General features: G+C 44.8%; 1 protein-coding gene across 1 annotated transcript; it reads right to left on the bottom strand.

Annotated features, from left to right (window-relative positions):
• Nucleotides 1-64: 64 nt before the first annotated feature.
• PRPF6 (pre-mRNA processing factor 6) lies at nucleotides 65-24,764 on the bottom strand. Its single transcript, XM_063172458.1, has 21 exons — nucleotides 24,592-24,764; nucleotides 23,456-23,624; nucleotides 22,234-22,352; nucleotides 21,661-21,739; nucleotides 20,840-21,016; nucleotides 19,873-20,028; nucleotides 19,159-19,253; nucleotides 18,303-18,459; nucleotides 17,934-18,096; nucleotides 14,992-15,110; nucleotides 14,130-14,348; nucleotides 12,681-12,803; nucleotides 11,715-11,836; nucleotides 10,465-10,603; nucleotides 9,227-9,346; nucleotides 7,796-7,972; nucleotides 6,879-7,012; nucleotides 6,312-6,403; nucleotides 4,159-4,273; nucleotides 2,065-2,191; nucleotides 65-1,322 (listed from the first exon to the last, which is right to left on the bottom strand). The coding sequence occupies exons 1-21, from the start codon at nucleotides 24,660-24,662 to the stop codon at nucleotides 1,170-1,172; spliced, it is 2,826 nt and encodes a 941-aa protein (XP_063028528.1). The 5' UTR covers nucleotides 24,663-24,764; the 3' UTR covers nucleotides 65-1,169.
• Nucleotides 24,765-25,079: the final 315 nt, after the last annotated feature.

Genomic DNA, 25,079 nt, shown 5'->3' with positions numbered 1-25,079 from the left:
GCTATCAGACCCCCTTTTCCCAGTCAGAATCAAAGGACAAGACCACACTCAAAGACAACAGAAGGAAACAAAAAAAAAAGCAGCTGTATTTTATACATATTCTCCAACAAATAATAAGGGAGTTTCTCCTCCAACTAAATACATGGGATAATGCACATCCACAGACCTGGATACAGCTGCTATAGCCTCAGGTGTAAGACAGTACAGCTTCTCATTCTATGATCACAAGAAAGTCAGGAGGTTGGGGTAAAAATAGTACACACCACAAGTGTAGAAAATCGAAGACAGTGTACAAAGGGTCCCAAACACAAAGCTTTCCCTCTCTTGAGTTTGCTTTTATCTATTTGCACTTTCAGGGAGCCATCCCAAACCTCCCAGCCACAGGCAGTCACAGCTGTGTAACAGCAGTCTCCCAACAACTCTAAATAAATGTTCTTCCTTCAAAAGGGCTTTCAGGGATTGCTGAGTTTTGCCTTGTTAGTTCAAACCACCACTGTGCTTAATGAACTCAGATACCTAAAAGAATAACCTTTACTATATACATTTAAAAATTGAGGAAAAGTTCTCTAAAAATATGCTTTTGAATTTGACAAAATGCTCCAGCTGCTAAGGTTGGAGGAAGACCTCCAAGCTGTGCAGCAGCTTGTTAGCAGAGACCAAAGTAAAGCACCTAAAGAAGAGGAACCAGCCCAGAGCTTTCCCTGTGCTGCTGGGCTGCTCACAAAACTCCACCCATCTCCTTCAAGGACACTCTGTGTATTCCAACAGCAACAACCCAGACAAGGAACCAACATCAGACGGGCCAAACACTAAAGGGGGACAGGGAACACATGCCAGGGCCAAGAACAGAGGGACTGCCACATGTCAGAACCCATACAAGCGCTAATCAAAGCTTGTGTTTGCAGGGGGAATCAGAAATCAACATGGAAATGCCAACAGAGCCTCACAGGACTGCTCCTGTCTCCTGTGTGACACCAGCTCCAATGTTCCCATGTGCTGCAGAAGCTGATGGCCATGCTGGGGAAAGAAGGAAGCAGCTTTTCCTTTTGGGAGAAAGCTCCTTCCTGTCATCATCCATGTCCTGTCCTTCCAAATCTGTGCCACTGAAAGGGCACCACGAGCAGGTTGAGTCCTACAGGGACCTCTGAGGCAGCTGAGGCCAGCACACTCTAGAAGGTATTTTTCAGCTTGGCTGCCACAAGCACGAGAATCTCTCCAATCTTTTTCTGCCAGTTCTCTATGTCCTTGGAGACATCACACCAGAGCTCTCCGTGGCGAGGTTCAGCATTCTCACAGCGCTTCCTCACCTCTTCTTGTTGCTCCTACAGGGAAGAGAAATGACAGTTTGTCCTGCTTTGTTCCAGAACACAGCCAAAAACTGAACTCTCCCCAATTCAAAAACTCTTCCAAAGATGATGGTGGGGTTTGGGGTCTGTTATTTCCAAAGGAAGTCCACGTCAAAATTCAGAAGCAGCAAGTCTCCTGCCTGGCTGAGCTGCAGGTAAGCAAGTTTTGGCTATTGCAGAGAAACTGCAACAGAAACTTCCTGTGCATTACCACCTGCAGGATGCTGTGTCAAGTGAAAGGTCTCTCTGAAGTCAGAAGATAAACACCCCCATCATTTCAGCAGTAAAAACTGCTGTAAGAGATTACAGTTGGCTGTTCCTCTGGCTGTGTTCACATGACACCTGTACTCAACACTTGGGAAGAAACAGCCCCAGTTACACAAACCCAGCACCACAATTCCAGCACAATCCCCTCTGAGCAAGCTTGAGTTTTACAAGAGGAAGATTCATTTCAGAGATTTTTGCATGAACCAGCAGAACTGTGGACAGCAAAGCAGCCTGAAACACAGCTCAGCTAATGACAGCACCTTTGAAAAGCCACCACACAGGCCTGTTCATGCTCATTCATGACCAGGCGTGACACCCAGCCTCCCCTGTGACCACACAGGCAGGAGCAGCGGCAGCGTGCTCAGCCCTGCACTGCAGCAATCCCAGGACTGGGCAACCCCTGGCAGCCAGGGATTGCTGCTGCCTCCCCTGTTCCCAGGCCCACACTCACCTCTGTGCCATGCTGGAGCTCAAATTTGTAGAAGAAGGCCCAGGCATCCCCCAGGTCAGAGTCGATCTTCACCGTGCGGTGGAACCACTCTCTGGCCTTGGTTATTTTCCGCTCGCTCCAGAACAGCCTGGTGGGAAGAGCAGAGGGGAGCTGACAAACAGCCTCACTCCAGGGGAAGAGGGCAACCCACAGGAGCTCCCAACTAAAAGGCTCTACAGGTGTTCCAGTTCTCTGCTCTCCCAGGAAATAAACAGCAGATTTTTAGGCAACTTGCAGACCATCCTGCCTCTGGAAAGGGAAGGGAGTGAGAGGACTGAAAAGAACACCCAGCACTTCCTATTCACTGCCCACACTGAGGCAGGACAACTTAGAGGATACCTCAGCCCCAGGCACAGACAGGCTCTGCTGAGAGGGGAAGCATTACAGAGCTCAACCTTTGCTGTTTAATTGCTTCAATTTTGCTGTTCTAGATTTGGTGTTGAAGAGACAGGATTACATGCCCACACCTATTCCCAATCCTTCAATTTCTTTACATTTCAAGTCAATTTTACCATCTAATAATTAAATAACTTCTAAAAGCTGGTAACTGACTTCTGTATGGTCACATGCTCACATTTACAAAGCCTGCTGGGGTGGAGTGGAGCAGACCTGCCTTATCAGCCCCATTTTCCAAGGAAAAACAAGTATGGAAGCTTCTGCACTCAAATCCCAGCCTGGCACAGCCCCTCTGCTGCCATTTCATCCAGGCACTGGTCAATGCTGAAATTTCTCCCCAGTAAAGAACAAGCTGAGTCAAGAGTCTCTTGGTTTCACTCCTTGGCATTAAAGAGTTCATTTGAGCTATAAGGTCTTTATCAAATCAGCCACCCCTCATAAAGAGCTTAGCCTGTCATAAAATCATACAGCTTATGTGATTGTTTTTAAGCCCTATAATACTCTTGATTGTTCTCTGTTAAATAAACTGTGATTTACAAGAGCATGAACAATGATAGCAGAGGTTTAACACCTGCAAGCAGTGGCCATTTTCAGGAACGTATTTTACAAAAGTTTGTCACAGATGTGTGACACTCTGTACCTACAGAGGCAAGTCCTGATGGGTGGTGGAAGCTGTTTATGTTGGGATTAGCTGTTAAACAGCCTGAGGTTGCACCAGAAGGGGCCTGGGAGCAGTTGCCATAAAGCAAAAGTTAACATTTTTCTCACTTGCTGCTAAAGCTGAACAAGTCAGCTGTCAGGATCTGGCAGAACCCAGTGTTGCAGTCACTGGAGTGTATCCTACAGTTTTCTTTGGCTTATAAAGTAGAGTTGTGAAAGAATTGGGCAACTTCGAGCAAAATGTCTCCTGCATTAACCTCTTCTGCTATTCACAGAGGGAGAAAAGTAAGTTTGTTTCCATCACAGCTGCTGTAAGGCTGCTCACACATCAGAGCAGGATGTGGCACACATCAATTCCAACAGTGGGTTTTAATCACTGAAATTCTTACAATTCAACCTGGACAAGAAAACAATTCCTAGCAGATTATCTTCCCATTTCAGAGAAGCAAACTACAGAATGGCTGGTGGTTTGCATTCTGGCAGAGGGCACAGCTGAAGAACACTGACATAGGGGACATTCAGGAGAAGAATATCTAACTCAAAATTTAAAAAGACACCTGACAGAATCTAGGACAGAGAGGAAAGATGAAAACTACAGTCAGCCACATAAAACTTGAAAAATAACTTTAAAAAAAGTCCCTATGTTCACAGATACTTAAAACATACCCTGAACCACTTAAGCCTAGTTCACCTGACAGTGAAACCCTCTTCAAGGGACAGAAAGAAAACTGGCAAAGGGCTCTGTGTGAGTGTATTGCTGCCTATGCCAGTCCCAGACCCACCAGAACAGCTCGAGGGCAGGCTGACATTCCCCACTTGGAATCAAGGGAGAGATCTGCACAGTTACTAGGAGACAGCTGGAGAGCTGCTCCTTGCTTTGGGACTTATTAGAGCTGCTGCAGCCAGAAACACACGGCTGTGCTGGAGTGCAGTGCTCCATCCTGGAAGCAGCCACACACTGACGTGGATATTTTTACTGCATCAAGCACAGAAACTCACTTGGCCACAGCCAGCAGGACATGTGGGTCATGTTCACACTTCTTGAGAGCATCCACACTCTTGGTCTTTCGTTGCGGTCGCGCTTCAAGGAAAATTGCTTCTGACCACAGGATTCCTTAATCAAATCAAGTAGGAAGATTGTTTAGTGTTATTTTGAGGTTAACCCTCCCCACCCTGGCATCAGGCTGGTGCTGTGCATCCCAAGCAGCAGTTCAGGCCCCACCCTGGTGGTTATTCATCCCCAACCTCACCCCAGACCACTCTTCCCACACAGATACTTCATTCAGTACTCTGAATTTTTAGCTACTATGTGAACCACACTGGACTTTCAGCTCTGGGAGTACTCTGAATTTTTAGCTACTGTGTGAACCACACTGGACTTTCAGCTCTGGGAGTTTCTGTACCACATGCTGCAGCTCCAGCACTGCCTAACTCAGGCTTTTCAGATGACACACTGCAAACTCTGGGACAGAGAGAGAAAATCAGCGTTTCCAAAGGGAAAGGTATCTGTCTGTTTGAATAGGCAACTGCAGTGGCAGAAGTCTCAAAAAGTGCAAAGTACAGTCTGGGAGCAGTTTCAAGGGTGCTGGAGAGCACCACAGTCTTATTGATGCTGGCTCCACACACACTGATGAAGGACAGAGTAGATCCAGGAAAGCTGGGTTTAATCCCTAGCTCCTCTCACTGCCAAAAGCAAGGAAGGAAATATGCTCAGGGGAGCATGAAATCTGCAGTTTCTCATGTCAGCCAGGCACACCTGATCACTTCAAAGCAAAGCCTGAGAGCTGGTGTCTGCCAGGACTCCATCAAAGCACTGTGGCTTCTCATAAATGGCACCACGGGAACACACACAAGCTTTGATAACTGCAGTGATGGACAGGAGAGAGACTCTCTTCTTCTTCTTGCTCTTTACATATAGGATCACAAACACCATAATATTTCTATTTTATTCTTTGTGCAGCCTGCCACCCATCAGGAATCAATTCTGCAATCAATGGACCCAAACCTCTGGTTTACATGACTGCAGGTGGCCAACCAGCCAAGTCCTGCAGGCTTTGATTATGGTTTGTTGAGGTCTAAGATAAAGTTGGAAGCAATTGTTTAAACAAAAACTGAGATTCTGCTGCCCATTTCCATAGCAACAGGCAGATCTGTAAAACAGCCTGTGATGACAAACACTCATTAGGTCATTCACAAAAACAAAGCAGGATTTTGGGTGGTGCTGCTTTGGTGACCCACTTGCATGGAGAGTACCTTGCAATGAGTTTATCGTGTCATAAATGTCTCTTAATTCCCAATTATTTTACTGAGACTTAAGCAGCCACCAATTAAACACCCTTCAAAACCTAGCCTGAAGGCAAGCCAAGTCTTGCCCTGAAGTTACTACAATTTGTAGTTATGTGACATCTTCTCCCCTAAGACATCAACATGTTTAAATAATTAAGGTTTCATGCAATTCTGCCCCAAAATAGGGATGTGATAGGCACTTCATCCTCCCATCCCAAGAGGCAAATGTTTCCACTGCTGGTTAGAACTAACTGACTTACATCATATGACCTCTTAGCCTTTTCTTACATGAGCTAAAATAATCAAAAACCAGCACTGAACATTTATGGTTCATGATCCTCTAATCATGACTCTGGTGGAAATTCACTGCCAGCACAAGTTATTAAACTCACAGTGCTGCAACCAGTGCAGGCAAACCAGCAACTGGGAATCTCCTAAGGCCAGCTGTACTCCAGAGGGACAGAGAAAGCACCACTCTTTTTTCACTGAACTTCCTAACTACAAATACTTCTTTCATTTTAAACTTTGGCAGACTTCTACCAGCTTCCGAGAAAAGCCCACCCATATCCAAGATGCTTTTGCAGGAAGCCTGGGCACAAACTGTGGACCATGGATTCCATAATATACTGGGTACTGCAGAAAAATTGAACAACACTAACCCATGATCCCTCAGGTGTGAGAGAGCACAAAGCAACTTGGATTGCTCTCAAAGACCCTCAACATTTCCTCTGCAGAAGGATGGCTGTCACCTCTCCAAAACACCATATTCTGAGACCTGGCCAGAAAGGATATCTTGGGGAAAAAAATGTGCTTCTATCAACTGGGCAAAACAATTGTGTTTAAGGTAGAACTGAGACCCAGCTCACCTGAATTGGGGCACTCTTGCAGTGCCTTGGCCATCAGGGTGTTTGCAATGTTCTTCAGCCCAGCTCGGTACTCCAAGCGCACAGACTCCAACCTGGTAGGGAAGAGACTCTGATGATATTTATGCCAACATTCACCAGGCTGAAACAAACACTGGTGAAGGTCACTGGAAACTGAAAACATCTGCCCATATGCTGAATATGTGTAGGTGACTGACATCTTCCCATTCCTCTCCATCTAAAAATAAATGTGACTTTTATTCCATAATGGCCAAGATAAAAAACAATCTGAAACCAGCAGTAACAGCATGGAAAGAGCCCTGTGCATGCTGCATGCTGTGTGCACTCCAACTATCAGTAAAGAAATAACTGCTTCCCAGGTCCTTACAGTAGCTAGCCAGGACCACCAAAGCTTTTCTACTATTCAGAGAAGTTATTAGTCCAGAAGAAACTCCAGGATGGGCATGGTCTTAAGTCCCAGGCTCCAATGGCTGAGATGATGTGAAATAGCTGTCCTGAAGAGCAGACTGAATTTGTAGCTCAAATTCAGTTCAACTCCACACAACTCACCAGAGATCTGGATTCTTTGGATTCTTCAGGCGAGATTTTTCCAAGATGGCTCTTGCTCTAGTCAGCTGCCCAACTTTCTCCTCCAGCCTGGACAGCAAAAGCCACAGGGGTATGGAATGGGGGCACTTCTTCAACTGTTAAAAAAAAAGAAAAAAGAATGCTCATAGGTAAATTTGGAAAAAAATCTTCTAATTCCTATAGAAAACAACTTCCCTCCCTATATCCTCCTGGAGAGTTTAGCAGAAGAAAGACCAAGCTGATTATGTCTCTCAAATTTCTCCAGTTAAACTTATAGCACAAAAGTGAAATTTCTCCTGTTCCCATAACAGTCAGGTACATCAGGTATGGCTGAGCTATCCCAGCAGTAAGAAAAAGAGCACACCTCTCTTAACAGAGCTACAATTTGTGCTCTTTCTGCAGATGGAGGCTCTCACACATCCCCGAACCACAGCACAGTGTGCAGGGAGTCATTAGGATATGGACCCTGGCAGAAACCTGTGCCCAAATGACTTTGATGGCTGTGGACTTTGAGCATTGATACCCAAGGACACCAATTATCATTTAAAAGAGATAGTGCTCTGTAGGCCACCTCCTTTCACAGTGTGCATCTAAGAGCTGCTAAGGAAGATTTTCTTTTAAGAGTTCTGGTTTTAGTCTTTACAGGTCTTAGAGAATTACTGTGCAAAGCCTTTTTTCCTGCCTGTGAGGAGTCAGGCACACAGAGAACTCTCTCAAGCAAGAAAGTCAATCCTGCATATGGGTAATGTGTAAAAGAAATTCTTGCTTATTTCTTTTTTTTTCTTTTGCTGTCTTAACCAATGACAGAAATCATATCCTTGGCTATCCATTCTGATACAAAGACAGACATCTCTCCATGCCAGCAGCACAAAGCAAACCAGCAGCATTATCCATCTTACCCCTTGATTATAAGCCTCCCGTGCTTTCTCTACCAGCTCTTTTTGTTCCTCAATTTGTCCTTTCATCATCCATAATTTGGGGAAGTCCTCATAGTGCTTCAGGGCTTCCTCACAGAGCTCCTGGGCTGCAGCAATGTTCCCAAGCACCCACTCCAACTTCACAGACTTCATGAAGACCTGGGAACAAAGCAGAGCTGTTTACTACCAGCAGCCATTAGAAAACCATTTATCTGCCAAAGCAGCAGGTTCCACTTTCATGTATCCTTTCAGGTATTCATGTATCATATTAGAGTGTTATTGATTAGCTACAGTTTGAAGTAAAATAAAAGTGAAAATATCAGTGTTAAATAATAGCAGGAACAAGTAACAATAAGAAAGGTAAATGCAAATACTAAAGGAGTTAGAACAGTGTGGTCTCACCTATTTACATAATTAATAACATAGATCTGGCATTTGCATCATCACAGAATCATAGAATGGCTTGCATTGGAAAAGTAGTATTTGCATAAAGAGCACAGCTTTAACAGCTCAACCAATTAACAAACCTGAGCCTCCTTCACCAGCTCAATCTGATCTCCTCAGATCCAAGCTACCAAGACAACCTTTTCTTACTTATGGTTTCAGGCTCTGTTGTCCTGCTCATTAGAAACTGGTACATGTAACTATTCTGTCCCCCAAATCCTTCCTTCTGGTTATGTAGGATAGTCACAGCTATGAGAAATACACTACAAACCAAAGGCTCTCTCACTGCTCTCTGATCCCCATCCTCCCCATTCCCAAACTCCCCCAGCTGTGACCTCACAAGAGAGGCACCAAGTCTGAAGCAGAGCTTCAGCCCCAGCTGCAGAAGCTCCCTGACTCAGGGAGGAAGAGAACAGTTAAAAAGATGTAGGATGTAACAACAACTGAGGGGGAGGAACAGAGGACAGAGATCAAACTAACTTTTCATTTACTTGGACAAGTTAAAATGCTTTTGTATGAAGAGCTGAAAATGGACAGTTTATCATACCAGAGGTAACTGGAGATAAACACAGGAGTGTGACTTTAAGCACCAAACCACCCCAGAGCTGTCTTTAGTAGAAGCATAAGTGAGTCTTCTGTGAAAGCATTTTCTCTTTTTTCCAAGACGTGCTTTTATGCAAAACAAACATTACACAAACAGCTGTAAACTGGGAAATTCCTGACTTTTGCCATTTATGTAAAAAACCAATTGAAACCCTTCACTTGATCCTGGCCTTTTTTTCCCATCATGCCACGACTTCGTGTCGCAATTCCAAGCGCTCGCACGGCGGCCCCATGCCCCGGAAGGCAATGGCAGGGAGCCACAGGGTCAATCCCCACGGCCACAGAACTGAAGGAACTCCTCCTTCCGTCCCAAATCCCCCGTGGCCAAGGGGCCTGAGCCTCTCCTCACCCTCCCCACGTCCTCACCCTTGCTGTGGGGGCACTGCTGCGAGCCTTTGCCAGCAGCCTCCTCGCTCTTTCATACTCATTGTTCTCCGACTCGAGCTTCACGGCAGCCAGCCAGATCTCCTCGCTGTTGGGGTTGGCCTGCAAGAACACAAAGTGACAGACAAATGCACACAGTGAATCAACAGCAGATTTAATCCTCTGTTTGATCCAGATTAAAATTGAAATCAGAGCTTTGTCAATCCACAGTAGGATTTTTTTTCAGTGCAAGCTCCTCCCAGTCTTCTTTGACCTTTGAAGTTTATAGAAATCCTCCAAAACAGATGGGCAACACAGATATATGCCAGTTTAGAAGTTGGATGCTTCTCAATTGTTGAAAAGCAGTAATGCTTGATCTTCTGAACTTCCAGTTTAAATACTGAAAACATCACAGGGTCTGCCACAATGAGACCCTCATTTTATTACCCTCAAGCAAAAAAGCTGCAGCTTTAATTCCCCACTGAGGTCTGTGAAAACTCTTCCAATAAAAGTCATTTCAGTCAAGAACTTTTCAGCCTAGTAACAAAGAGCACTGAGAACAGATTAAGGAAGTATCTTTTACCTTCCATTTCAGGACCTGTCTTTTTTTTTTTTTTCTTACTTAGCTTTTAAGCCTAATTCCCAGTGTTAGAAGCACTCTGCCTATCTTTGCTACAGCATCCAGCAGGCAATTCCCTTCACTAGTGGGACTGATCCAAGACATACGCAATGCAGTGACCTGTGACCTCATTAGGGCAGACCACAATCCTTCCCTTGAGGTGACCCAAAACAGGATTTTGATCCGTGGCTGGGATTCGTGGGAGTCATGCTAGTCAGACTGATGGTTTGCAAACTCATAGAATCACAGGCTGTGTTGGAAGGGACATTATAGATCATCTCATCCCAATCCCATGGGTAGGGATGTCATGCACCAGACCAGGTTGCTCAGAGCCCCATCCAACCTGGCTTTCAACACCTCTAGGGATGGGACAGCCACAACCTCTCTGGACAACCTCTTCCAGCTCAGGACCTGGTGCAGAACTACTAAAAGAGCAGGACCACAGCCTTGCTTCCAGCTTGCTGCTATTTTACAGAACATTTTGTCACACAAAGCAACCAAAGAACAGCGGAAGTCTCCATCACTCTGAAAGGCAGCAGGAATCTGGTGTTGACAGAAAAAGCCTGCTCTGTATTCTTTACCTGTCACATTTAACACCCTCTGACAAGTGTAACAGACCCACCTGGAAAGCCAGGGCCAAGATGCTTCTGGCTGCTGGCACATCTCCTGCCAGCCACTTGGATTTGGCTCCCATGAGCCACAGCACCTCTGCTTTGGGACAGTGAGCAACAGCTCTCTGCAAAAGAGCCTCCAAGGATTCTCTGAGGACAAGAAACAGCAAGTTACAATCCCTCCAGGTACTGCCAAGGGCCAGCTCTCTCACACCATTTCCACTATCACTCAGTGTTATAAATATTGTTGCAAAGTCCAATGTTGTAAACCTTGATAAGTTGTTTCATAACAAGGAAAGGGTGGGGTCTTTTTTCACAAGGGTTCTGAAATCAGCATTCCACAACCGGCTCATTGTTCAGACACTTTTGATAGCCTCTGTGGAAAGAGCCCTCACACAAACAGCTCCTTTCTCTTGGAAAGAGTCATTCTGCTTAACAAACCTTTCTAGAAGCTGAGACAGGAAGGTTCTCAGAATTATTAGATGAGGTTGGCTTGATCTTATGCAATTTATTTTTTTCTCCTCTGGTAAATACACTTTTCAGGTAGAACATGGGGCTTAAAAGCCAGCCACCACTGGGAAACATGGGAAAACAACATCAAAAGAGAAGGTATATTTGTTCCCAACAACAAAAAAAAAAAAGGCTTGAATGAGGAAGAACTCAGCATCTGCAGTCACTTCCACAACATAGCCTTGTTGGCCTTAATAAGGATGATTCCATGTGTATAAGTGGCCTACTGCAGAGATTGTTTGCTTTAGTCTAAGCTGTGGGCAGAAAGTTTCTGACATGTAAAGCTTTGTGAATAAACTTTAAAAAGAGCCTGAGGTCTAACAGTATAACACCAATCTTAATTCAGAATGTGATACACATTCACAGTGTTTAATCAGAACATACCAGAGATGCTTGGACACATTCAGCTATGAAGTAGTTTATCTATGAAAACTAAATAAAACACATTTTAGGTGATTTGCAGCCCTATATTTTTCCAGAGGTGCCTTCTCAAAGACAATTGTTCCTACCTTGTCTCTTCATAGCTATTTTTACCACATAACCCCTATTGCCAAGAACCATTTTATGACTTCATAAAACTTAAGGATGTTCTGAGCACAACAATAACAAAGAAGGTCAGACCTGCAAAACACAGCAGTGAGTTTCATCCAGCTGCACTAACTCTGCACTTGCACCACACCAGGGACCATATTGTAGCTTTCCTTCATCCCCAGCCTGTCCCCATGTCACAGGGATTGTGCAGCACTCATACCTGGTTCCATGGTTCTTTTCAAAGTAGGCTGCTCTCAGCCACACACTCTTCTTGCTCGGGAAGACTTGCAAGGCATAGGCATAAATGGCTCGGGCACACTCCAGGGCATTATGAGCAACACACTGAGGGAAGACAGATCAGGACTAAGTCAGCTTAAGGGAGCAGTGGAATCGAGAGCAAGCAGGAATTACACATGCACAATTCAACCCAGAACTCAGTAACTCGGTGTAATCCATGAATTGAGGCATTAATAGAGAACAGAACACTTACAATCAGCTTTTTAAAAGGAAGCAGGGAAGGAATTTCCAAGTATCCCTCTACAGAGCACAAGAATCCCTGGCCTTTCAATGGGACTGACACTCACAGGCCAGCTTGAAACATCAGCAAGGCATTGGAAAGGATCTCATGTTAGCACTTCATTTTGTTATTTCACAGGCAAAACCCTAAGCACCACAGCATGTGCCCCCCACTGCTCTGAGCCCAATTTAAGGCCAGTGAAGTTGGACATTTCTCATGCTGAAACATGATTTAGTTCTTAGCACATGTTCAAACTATTCCCCTAAAGCAAAGAAAGCCTGGTAAAACTTTTACCCACTCCATTGTCCAGTCTTACATTAACTCCTGAGCTACAATGGTTATGCCTTGAAACTCAACTCCCAGCTCCTTTACTCATAACTCAATCTCTGTTGATGTCTCACACTCACCAAAAACAAAAAATCCACACCAAGTTAGCACACAAACTATATCAATATCAACTTCTTGTTTAATAAAAACTCAAATCTGAATAAAGTTCTATAATAACCCCCTGAGGCAGAGAGTGGCCAAAGGCAGGCAGGTGGTGTGGGAATCACATCCACTTTCACTGACAAAGCCATTTCCCAGGCCCCAGTGCAATTTCCTCAAATGAAAAAACACAATCCCACAATAAAACAAAATCACCAAAAAGCAGCATCCAGCTGGACATACACTGTCTGCATCCTCCATCCAGGTGTGTTTCCGATCCTCTTCCTCGATCCCAATCCCGATCACAGCTCTCATGATCGCCTGGCACGTGGCCACACTTCCAGCTTTATCACATTCCTCAGCATCCTAGGAACAACAGGAAAGCTCTGCTCACTCTGGGAGCTCAGCACAAGAGGTTAAAGTCTGCAATGGCAGCTCCTCATGCACAAACATAGAGACATTGTGGTCACTGCCACAGCACAAACATCTCATTGCTCCAACACACCCTGACACTGAGCAGGAGCCTGCAGCCACCAGGAAGGTGCTGCAGCTCTACACAGAATCATTCAAGCTGCTTAAGAAACAGATCACATCAATTCCATCCACTGAAAAGGTGACAATGTGTGATCTTTCCAGACCCAGAAGCCTTTTCCTACAGCTCCACAACCCTGGGCTGACCCAAGCAGGGATCTGGGCAATAAAAAAAAAAAATTCACAAGGAAGAACTGTAACATCAAAACTACTGACCTTCTTTCAGCTTTGAGATGATTAAGTCTCAATAAGGGCTTGACAATAACTAAATTTAAGAGTATCCCATCAAGCAGTGTAAAGTCAAAGGTGCAAAGACTCTCTCACCAGACCATGTATGGAAAAGTGGAGTTTCCTGACACCCAAAGCTTTCAGAAAGCCAAGCATGTCTTGCTTAAACTTGTTGAGAAGCCCTCTGATCAGATAACAGAAATGGAGCAGTTCTAGTCCTGAGAAGGAACTCGAGAACACAATGATGCAGAGGCTGTGCTCGTGGATTTTTTTAAAGAGAAGTTGAAATTAACCTTTAATTGGTTTACTGCTGTAAAGAAAGCCAGAATTCTTTTAGATGTTAACAAGGATATCCATTTAATATTAAATACTTCATTCATTATCAATGCTTTTAAGCAGTAAAAGATTTTGCTGCCTTGACCCACTGTAAATTATTTCAGTAGGAAACTGCTTTAAAGACTTATGATCAAACAAAGCACAGAACATATTCAGGAGGAAAGAGCTTCAGTACAGGACTAAAAGAATATTTCCTACATGCTGCAAATGCAGTATTTGTATTGATTTCTCATAATGCCATTTGACAAAGACTTGTGGGGCAAACAAATACCTGTCAAGCCAAAAGAGACATATGCAAAAAAATACATAAATCCTTCACTGAAGGCTTTAAGCCTCCATCCTACTTAAGGCAGCAGCTGCTTCAACTTGAAGCTACTTATCTTCCATGACAGAAGCAAACCAGACATTTCTCAGCAAAACACATGTGATGTTACCCCAGGGTATCACTTATGGCCTTGACCCTACTCAGCTTTTTAGTCTCATTTCTTGTCTCTTCACAGGGACCTCCACTGACAAGGCAGGTGCAAAATGATTCTGTAGCAGCCTTCAGACCAGAACCTGTAGAGTCTCCCTGGACCTTCAAGACCGAGCACATACCTGTATCCACTGCTCCCTGTTGATTTCCACCCCGTTAGCCCTGAGAGATGTGATGGCTCTGTCAATGATTTTCTCCACCATCTGGGTGTTTCCATTGGCTTCCTCCAGTTTGGCAGCAGTGATCCAGATGTGCCGGTCCGTGGGGATGTTCTCGCGCGCTTTGTTCAGGACTTTACGAGCGTTCTCGTATGTCTCCAGCCTTGCCAGCGCCAGCCACAGCTGCAGAGCAACAAAAGATGGGTTGGAGATGAGAACAAGGAGATGACAAGGCTGCTGTATGGCAGTGTCAGCCCACAGAGATAAGCAGCTTCACGCTGCTTGCTACTGGTTGGCAACAGTCCTCAAGCACTGCAAGGAGGCTGTGGAATACCAATGGAGGAGAGGAGAAACAGGCTGCTACTGCCCTGATCATCTCTGGCTATCATCCCCATCTGCTGGGCTCTTATACTCCTATTTTCTGTTCACATCACCTCTCAAACAGCTGAAGTGAACACTCTGGTTTGGTGTTTCAGAAATGAGTAACTTTTCGATTCACCAGGTTAAACGTTCACTCGTTTCCCCAACTCTCAAGGCACCACATATGGACACAAACATGGCTCAGTGCCTGCAGCAGACACAGCTGTGCACTGCCATGACTAACCTAACAATTACACAGCAAAATGAGGCATGTAATGACCACCAGACAATTAACTCCAAAGGAAAAAAAAACACATTCCACCACTCATCATATCCTTCCCACTGTGGGAGAAAACCTTGTGTAGAGAAACACTGCTCACCCTGCCTTTTGCCTGCAAAGCACTACTGCCAGCCTGAAGTGGGGTGTAGGGGTTTTTTTATTACACTTTTTTTTTTTTAAACTCACTTCAACACTGGTTGGACAGCACTCCACAGCCCTGCTCAGCATGATCCTGGCATCCTCAGGTTCCTCCAGCTCCACGGCTGCTTTCCACAAACGCACCGAGTTTGGAACATGCTCAAGGGCTAGAGAGGCAAAACAATTATGTCAATAATGATAAAATAGTTTACGTATGAGATCTGTATTTTCTAAACATGAGATAATAAAGGATTTGTGCTATTACAAGGAAATGTCCTGAAGGAGGGAAAGTAGGGAATTTACCTATTTGGGCTCTTGCTTCAACAATGAGAATTTAAAATCAGAAAATAAAACACTTAATCATTTTAATTGGAAACAGCTTTTGGAGAGCCAAGGGCTTTTTTGTTGTACATGCTGTAATTGCATCCTCCTCAGTAAAACACCTGGCTGAACAAAGCCTTCAGTCTCAGCAAATGAGCAGATAAAGGTCTTCAACACTAGGCAGCTTAAATCCCACCAGGTCTGCCTTTATAGAAAAGGAGCATCTTCAACAATAACTAATAATACAGCCTTACATGTTGAATAATACAGTTCCTTATATGTTGAAACTGTCCCTTCACAATTCAGTTTTCCTGTAAGCCTCTCCTGACAGCTCAATGGACCCCAGCTTCACTTCCCAAAAAGCTGTTGTCCTGCCATGCAAATATAAAATAGGGATGCATAAAAACTTAAAGGTCTCGCTGACACTAAGCCATGAGCACCAAGAGTGCTTCCAGCAATCCAATATGGACTCCATCTAATTAGGATTCTTCAAGGCTTCCTTAATCTTGTCCCAGAGTTAGCTGCATTCTCTGCAGCCTGTCCTACATGTGCTGTCTGAAGCATTAAATACTAAACAACAACTTTCCTCAGCCCATCTCATTAAGAGAGATTGAGAAACCAAAGGGGTTTTTTAGCCTTTTGTCACTCCAATTTGCACCCCAGACTGCTGAAATCAGCTGCATTGCAGCATTACTTCCACTGCTTCCATGGTGACTGTACACAAATGTGCCATAGTTACAGAGGACTGAGCACATCCCTCTTCAATAAAGCAAGCACAATCACAGGGACACAAAAATGAGTGGGAAAAGGCATCTAAAACCACTTTGGAACTAGCTGGCCTTCCAGGCAATGCTGTTCTTTGAGGCATTGCTGCGGAGATACAGGGCTGAGCCTCAACTCACACAGAGATTTACAACAAGCATTAACCATTTGTCTCCAAGTCTACAGCTGCAGGAGATTTTCCTGAAGAATTTAAGTGAGTAATGTCAGCCTCCAAGATCTGAAAGTATCACTCTGCAGGACAGAAAATGTTTTCATAAACACAGAATTTGATTTTTAGACCTCAAGCTGTATTTCAGCCACTCAGCTTGCTGAGTCTCCAGTCAGACTGAGGCTTTAAAAACTCCAGAGGTTCTGCTGGATGGTAGGAATGCACACAGAGAGGAGAAATGCATTAAGGAAGGTCACACTTCAGTGACATTACCTGGCACTCAGGCTTTTTTATTTTGGAGAAATAATGGGTTATGCTGCCACTTAAGGCTCCAAGCTCCATATTACTGATGCTCCCTAGGCAGCAGAGGAGCACTGTGAAGCTGTTAACAGGCAGAAACTGGGAAGAGCATGATAAATCCAGTTCCATTCCACTAACAGCTTTGTTAGTGTTACCTAACCATGAGATTAGATAGGTGGTTCCAAAAACTGAATGTTTTTCTCTTCATAAATACAGTGTTTGAAGCAAAGCTCAATATTAGTGGGTAAGTCACTGCTCTCACACAAGACCCTCTCCTACCTGAGCTGGGCTCACAGATCTATTTCTGCTTCTTTAGAAGTGTTTTTCTGTTCAACATCTGTGACTGTTCCTGAGAAGGACACACAGTGTCACAGGAGCAGCACTTCACACCATGCTGCACTGCAGAGCCAATGGAAATTAAAAAAGCTAATGAATAGTTAATATCTCAACTCTTTAGAACTTCAAATCCAACAACTTTGAGATGCCTTTCATCCAGATGTAGTAAGAGGTCATCGCACTAGAGATCTGCAATTTTACATGCAAGAGGTAAGAGGTGGGAGGCAACGAATTCCTTTGAACCTAAACCACTCAATACTGCAGACTGCTTCACAATGATTCAGTAAATGTATTAAATCCAGACTCTTTTCCTTGTCTAGATTAAAGGCATGAGATGTAACTAATACAATTCAGTAGTCATGAAGGAACTAATCTCTACTGATACAGGCCCAGCTACTTAAACTAATCAAAGAATTCATATTTTGAACTTCTGAGGAAGACCTGGGCTCAGGACAATACAACAAACTGCTGTTGAAGAGATCATTGTTTGGAACAGACAGTAATTCCGTGAAAGAGGAAAACCTCCAAGTGCAATCAATCCAAGGAAATGTAAGGTTTCAGGTAAGCACCACAAAGAAAGGTTTTTTGTCCTTTTCTCAAGGACAAAACTTGCTACACTATAGCAAATCCTGCAGCTCCACAAGCTGAATGATATGAGAACCCCAAGACCTCTAAAGCTCCTCCAGCAGTAGCCACTGTGGCATCTAAAGGGCTACAAGCAAGTAGGAACAATCAATTCCAGTATCTTTTCCAAAAAGTATCACAAGGTGACATCTAGAACATCTTTTTATCCTCAGAACATCATTTTTTAATTGCTTCCATCTACTTATCTAATTGTGATCAAGCTGGAACTGGCTTAGGTAAGTGAAATACCATTTTGAAATTGTTCAGTACCTTCAGCAGCTTTCTGCTGAAGGATGTTTTACAAACACTTCAACACTTTTGTTCTTTGGTTTAAGAGCAGCAAGTTCCACCACTAGTACACAAATTGTAATTTCAACAAGGAAGCAAAAAAAGCAGCTGAACTTATGGCCACACCTTGAACAACTCAGAGCACAATGAGTGCTATGCCTTCATTCCCTGAGCCCCCAGGAGCTCTCACCTTTCCTAAGGACACGTTTCTTGGCCCGGATGTCAGTCTCCAGCTCTGCTGCTCTGATGTAGATCCGCACCGACTGCGGCAGGTGCCGCACAGCCTGGGCCACCACTGCCTTGGCTGTATCTCCAGGCTGCAGCCGGGCAGCTTCCAACCAAACATCTTCACTCTGTCAGGATAAACAACTCAGCTTCCTTTACGTCACAACAAGAATGTAAAATCACAGCTCCTGCCTAAGCAGGTGTTTTGTAATACAGTAAACATGAAGGTGTATTGGGCAGAGTCTCAGTCAAGCTTAACAGAGATCGTGCTGCTCATGAACCACAGCTTTTTCCTACTATCCCACAAGGATCAGCAAAGCAAAGCAGTTCTGACCTTAGGGCACATCTCTGTTCCTTTCATGATGAGGTTTCGAGCCACCTGGAGTTTGCCAGTGACCTCCTCCAGGCGGGCTGATGCTATCCAGGCTGGGGGATGATGAGGATTGGTCTCTCGGACGGATTTCAGCAGCAAACGGGCTTTTTTAATATCACTGAAGAAGGAGGGAAAAACAGGAAGGAAAATGTTCAGCACATTGGGAAACAATTCTCCTGAACCAGGATGTGCTCAGATCCACAGTAACTGTGACCTCAAATTTTCCATATTGAAGACACAAAACTTTCTACCAAAACAAGCTCACATATACACACCAACACAGCCAGATCACAGTGAAAGCCAGTTAAATATTTAAGCAAGATTTTTGGGAATTACAGCTGGGCACTTGCAGCCAGAAGCTGATAAGCCCAAGCACTGATGTAAATCAAGAATTAGCATCAATATTTGCACATGCTGCTCTGATTTAAAGAGCAAGTCTTTATGAAACACATGTCATGCTCCAGGCTAAAGAGGTTCTCAGAGGTCGTCAATCAAGCCTAAATTAGCAGCACAAAAGTACAATTAACCAGGTTATTTCCTGGATGGCAGGCAGCCACACACTGCCATCATTCTGGCATGGAAATAGGGATGGAATGGAAACAATCTCCACAATTGATGCATCCAGGTCAGATGCTAATACCTCAGCTGAAAGACTAGACCAGATCTCATGTTAAAAGAATTCATCCTCAAAAACTCACCTGGTATTTCTTACAAACTAAATGCCAGCTGAAAGCAGCCACTCAGACAGATTTCCATTTACATGTAGGCTCAGTGCCATTGCTAAGAGGATAAATCTGTTAATCCTTCTTAAACTTACTTGATATCTCCTCCATGTGTGGGAATCATGGAATTCAAGTCTGTCAAATATCCTTTTGGATCCACTACAGTCTGGCCACTCACAGAGTCTGACACCTGGGAAAGTCAAGTCACAGCTGCTGAAATGACCACTCACAGCCCCTGAACACCTAAAAACACACTGTGGCTCCATAAAAATCCTAAATATTCATCTGTTCCCAAAAGCAAGAAAGGAGGAAGACACAAAGCCTTGCTTATCAGCTTTTTTTCTATTTCTAAAATATACAATTTTAACATTAAAATCCAGACAAGAAGCAGGCTGGTGATAAGCAGTCACCCAAAGGTTGTCTTGCAGCCCTGCCAGCTAAAGGCATTCTTTTTAGAATAACCAGATTTAGATGAGAAAGTCAATGATGAAGAAGGCACAAATCAGTATTTTTCAGCAGTTTGTCCTGCATCCCTACAAGAAGAGATGCTTCCACTGGTAGCATCCTGTGTTGTTTGCCTCAAGGGCACCTCTGCTATAACCAGGCAGTCTGTTCTCCCATAATGACCAAGAATTCCAGGGACAAACCAGTATTTCTCAGGAAATTCTATTCTTTTTGAGGGCATAAAATTTGGGGAGAGGGACAACAAAATTATTTCATAGCTCAGCTGTTCTTGGATCTTCTAACACCCAAGAGAATTTAACACTTTTCGAAAACCAGTGACAGATCCTGCCTTCCCACATCCTTACCTGGCTTAGCCTCATATCCATCAAGGTGTTCCTGGCTTGGCCAATCTTCCTCATATCCAATTCACCTGTCCCAGGTGTCATCAAGCCTGGTGTCATTCCTCCTGGGTATGGAGTATTCAAACCCCCTGGATATGGAGTATTCAGTCCACCAAATTGCTAAAAAAAAAAAAAAAAGGAAAAAAGTGAGAAAGTCATTCCTAAAACCTCTTCTGAGATTTCAAAAATAATTCAGACTATTGGCTGATTTGCACTTCCCCAGAAGCTGCAGGACACAGATGCCCAACCCCAACAAGTACTTCTGATATGGCTTCCCTGGATCCCAAAGCATTTCTCATACAGGATGTATAAATCTATAGGTAATTACTAAAGTTTACTCAAGTCAGTGAAATAAGCAACGAGAAGGTGAAAAATTCAAGCACAGGCATCTGAACTTGGCACATTTAAATAAGAATATCTGTAAAGAAGTCCCATGGACACCTGGAGCCAGTCTAAGGCCAGTCAGCTGCTCCTGTAATTCTATGACCACAGAAGACTCTGGCCACAGAGCAGCAAGCTAAATTACCTCATTTTTAGTTGACTGAAAGGCAAACTATTTTTAACACAATTGCCCCAGAATCAGGCAAACCATTAAGTGAAAGGAAACTTTATTTTCTGTTCCCTTTTTGCAAGACATTATTGTAACAGAAATGGTTTTGCTCACCAAAACTACCACCACCCTGCATTCAGCAAATAGGAAAAGAAACACTTTCTTCCATCTTTAAAACTGGAAGCAGGTTTTCCCTGCTTATCCCCACGTTTTCTCTGGTAATGGCTGTGCACTGAAAGTCTCCAGCAAGCACACAAGTTTAACATCCAGAATTCCTTTGGCAGACTCACAAACCACACCAAGTTTTTTGGTCAAATCCCAGTTTAACACTCTTCTCTAACCCAGTCTGGCCACAGCTTGCCCAGTTTGCTGTGTACTCACTGTTTGGCGTGGATCCACTGAAGTGTGGTTCTCCCCTGACTGCAAATGCTTTGCAAAGAAGCTGTCAGGGACAGGAGTCAGCTTCTCATAGCGAGGATTCCTCTGCCGCTTGTTCCTGGCATCCCCCACCTCAGGAATACTCAGCCACTCCTCCTCAGTCACCTCTGCTAATTTCCGCTGTTCAGACAGGAGTTGTCATCAGTATTTGCTGCAGAAATGGTTTTTGAAGTGCTCTAACTCCTTAATAGATTTATTTTCTTGAAATAATTCGAGATCAATTAAACATTTAGGGGTCGGACTTTTTTCCTAATCCAATGTACAAAAGAATTAGATTCATTTAATTGGAATTTGGTTTTAGTCCAGACTGAGATTCCAAATCAATTTTGTTATTAGATTCAGTGCTGCAAACATTCAGATTAATCCTAGTGCCTGGAGCATTGAGTGATTTACTACTAATCATTAGACAACAGTTTAAACAATACATTTTACTTAAAAGAAGATTTAGAGTCAGGAGATTCTGCTCAGCTACTCCTGCAATGCTAACAAGTTATCAGTTTCCCTCAAAGACAGAAGTGTAGCACCTTCCACAAAGCACAAAACAAAAATTACCAATATCAAAATTTGCAGAAATTTCACTGCCTTGTGTACCCACATGAACAGTGTTTATTCTTCCAACAGAAAGTAATTCTGATCTGGAGAATATCGAAGTACTCCTTTGCCAATACACAAAATCAGAGCAAAGAAACAAACACACACAAAAGAATACACAGCCACCTCTTGTATCTCATAAAAAGTCACATTTCAGACATTTTTTTCCTTACTTTCAAGTCTGAGAACTGCTGCTGGATTTTGGGTCGCTCCATACGGTATTTTTCTATTTCCTCTTTTTCTCGTTGTTCCCTAAGGAAAAGGAATACTGAGTTATGCTCAAAGTAACACTGGAAAGTCTTTGATTAAAGTGCCAACATACCAGAAAAATGCGTTTGATAAGAGTTAGGGCAGAAAAAAGGGCATTTTTCCAAGCTTAGATTATCAACATTATAACAAGAGATCCTTTATCAAATAAGAGAGTATTATAGTGTAAAAACAGACATCTCCAAGTGAACTTCAGTCTCTGACCTCCTCTTAATGAGAAGTGACTTTAACAAGTATCACATACTGTTCACAAGCAGGAGGTGACTTCCCTAACAACTTCCAGTCTACTGTGCAGTCTGTGATGCATCAATATCAGTTGCTCAGCATCTCTCCACACCATCTTAATGAACTACAGCGACTCTTAATTAACTACAGTGAAGTAATTTAACCACATCCACTATCAAAGCAAGTGGTGCAAAATACCTGTCATCCTCAATTACCCAGAAAACACCCCCTGCCAGTGCTGCAGCTTATCCTACCTCCTCTCCTTCCTGCGTTCATCCATCCTTTTATCCAAAGCTGCATAAATAGCATCTGCTTCTTCATCATCTTTTTCATAGGGGCCACTTGAGAACAGGCTCCCAGCGTAGCCATTGAACTGGGAAATTGGAGAGAGAGGGAAAAAAAAAAGAGAAAAAAAAGGAATTTTTTTTAAAGTTCTTGTTATATTCCTGCAGCAGGCAACAATCACTTGAAAATGTATTAACAGGCTGCTTCTGACAACAATGCAGCAGACCAACACATCCCTAAAAAAAAACATCCTTCTTCTACCACCCCATGGTGGTGTTTAGTCTCCCACATTTGAAGCAAAATTGCTACAAAATTGCTTCTTTCAAAATTGCTTCTCTCTCTGAACCACTTCTATTCAGCAATGAATGAGATCCCAGAACAGAAAAGCCATTCTCTTCCATTAACCACTTTCTCTTCTTACACCAGTGAAAGCAAGCAGAAAGAATATCACAACATTCAACCAACCAAAGTGGGACTTAAACACAAGAGACTACACAGGCCACTTAAAGACAATATGTGGCACAGAATCACAGAGTCATTTAGTTTGGAAAAGACCTCCAAGATCATCAAGTCCCATCTTGTCAAAGCACACAAGCTTTCATTTGATTAAAAAAAATACAGAAAAATAAATATATAACCCCTAAAATGCTTAAACTGATTTTTATTTATAGATATTTTCCCAAGATTCTCAGGGCTCTGTATCAGTAATTAAACCACAATCACAAAGCAAGGCCACAACAGAAATCTGTAAGCACCATGCCACTGTGCATACTGAAATCTCAACCAATAAATAAAAAAGGAAACGCTGCCTGCAAAATACAGGAAATTCTGAGTTTGAAGCCCCAGCTAAGAGTGGGGCTCTTACTGCCAGAACCAGAGGACACAGTCTCAAGCTGCATCAAGGGAAATATAGGTTGTATATTAGGAAGTTTTTTATAGGAAGGGTGATAAAATTATGGAATAGTCTGCCCAGGGAGGTGGTGGAGTCACCATCCCTGGGTGTCTTTAACAAAGTCTGGATGTGGCACTCAGTGCCATGGCTTAGTTGAGGCGTTGGGGCTGGGTTGGACTCGATGACCTTGAAGGTCTCTTCCAACCTGGTCATTCTGTGAATTCTGTGAGTTTGCAGCAGGAAGGGACTCCTGTTCCAACTGAGAAAAAACATCTGCAGGATGATGAAAACCCCCTCACCTCATCGTAGTTGGTGTCGTTCAAATCCTCATCATCATCATCTGCAGTCTGGTTCTTCTTCATCTGGTCGCCCACGGTTCTCTTGCCGGGCGGCGCGTGCCGGTCGTCCACGGGGTCGTTGGCATCGCGGGCAGGGCCGATGTCGGAGCGCGTGGTGAAGCCCGTGGCCCTGCAGGGACAAACCAGGGGCTGCTCAGCTCACTGCACCCCAGCCTGCCACTGTCACTGCTCAGGACAGGCAGGGGAAATATCATTTGGCGTCAGGTACTCTCCATGACCAGCATTTGTAAAGCCAGGGGGTGAAATAGCCTTGGAATCATGGAACGGTTTGGGTTGGGAGGGACCTCTGGGCTCACCCCATTGCAACCTCCTACCACCATCCCAGGTTGCTCCAAGCCCCATCCAACCTGGCCTCAGACATTACCAGGGATGGGGCAGCCACAGCTTCTCTGGGCACCCTTTTACAGGGAGAACTTTTCCCACAAACACAATGCAACCACCCAGCTCATGACTCTGCCACCTATCCCGTGCATGGCCTCCTTCCTAAACTCTGTCTCTGGGGCTCTCAGCTGACCCTGCAGGCCGTGGGACACCACGAGCTGGGGGTCTGGGCAAAGGGATGGGGCAGCTGGAGCTGTTCTGAACCCCCACACTCGCCTGGCAGCACCTCGAGGGGCACAGCCAGCGGGATCTCCCCAGGGAACCAGTGGGGAACGAACACAATTCACATCCAGCAAAAACACCCTTAAAAAATGGTCACAGCTGCCACTAACCCCTTTCACTGTTCCCTCAACAAATGCCCTCAAGTTTGATCATTTTTCAGACGGTCCCATGCACACACATTTACAAGATCAGGAGGGACACAATCCCGGTCTGAAGCACCCGGGAACTCATCCTCGGAGCCAGGCTCGCTTTTAAACACAAACCCGCCCAGCCAGAGAGCGAACGAGAACGATCAGGAAGGGACAACATTGAAAAGCCTCGGGGCCACCCCGAGGGGACAGGGATGAGTGGGGCAGGGAGGTGGGACCCAGCCGGGCAGCGAAAGGGCTCGGAGAGCGCCGGGGCCCGGCGGAGCGACCGGGCCGGGAAGGGACCGGGGTGGGGGGGCCAGGCCTGGCCTGGCAGCGTCTCACCCGCGGCCCAGCCCCGGCACGTAGCCCAGGGGCGCGGGCATGCCCAGGAACGGCTTCTTCTTCTTGTTCATGACGGCGCTGGCGGCGAAGCGACACCGAGGCGAGACCGAAGAGGGACCGGAGCAGAGCCGGGAGAGGCGGCCGGGAAAGCGGCGGCGGCGGCGGAAGCGGCGGCGGGAGCAGGCGGGGCTGCCCGCGAGGGGAGAGCGGCACTTCCGATCTCCCGGGGAGAGAGCGCCCCCTGGCGGGGCGGAGGACCTGAGGCGAGGGGAGGAGAACGGGGATGATGAGGATGGTGGGGATGAAGGTCACGGGGATGGGAAAAGCAGGAATGAGGATGGTGGTGATGGGGATGGGAAAATGGGAATGAGGATGGTGGGGATGAAGGTCACGGGGATGAGGATGGGAAAAGCAGGAATGAGGATGGTGGTGATGGGGATGGGAAAATGGGAATGAGGATGGTGGGCATGAAGGTCGCGGGGATGGGA

This window comes from Melospiza melodia, chromosome 19 (assembly GCF_035770615.1).
Source record: "Melospiza melodia melodia isolate bMelMel2 chromosome 19, bMelMel2.pri, whole genome shotgun sequence".
NCBI lineage: Eukaryota > Metazoa > Chordata > Aves > Passeriformes > Passerellidae > Melospiza > Melospiza melodia.
The sequence above is the reverse complement of the archived record's forward strand: the minus strand, read 5'-3'. Positions and strand labels throughout refer to the sequence as shown.

What these genes read in the sequence shown, in the direction of transcription:
- PRPF6 (XM_063172458.1), bottom strand. Translation starts at nt 24,662, where the DNA reads ATGAACAAGAAGAAGAAGCCGTTCCTGGGCATGCCCGCGCCCCTGGGC. An exon ending in GAACGCAGGAAGGAGAGGAG is followed by an intron (nt 21,740 to 22,233) that starts GTAGGATAAGCT and finishes CCTTTTCCTTAG; the next exon opens with GGAACAACGAGAAAAAGAGG. An exon ending in AGCAGTTCTCAGACTTGAAA is followed by an intron (nt 21,017 to 21,660) that starts GTAAGGAAAAAA and finishes CTGTCTGAACAG; the next exon opens with CGGAAATTAGCAGAGGTGAC.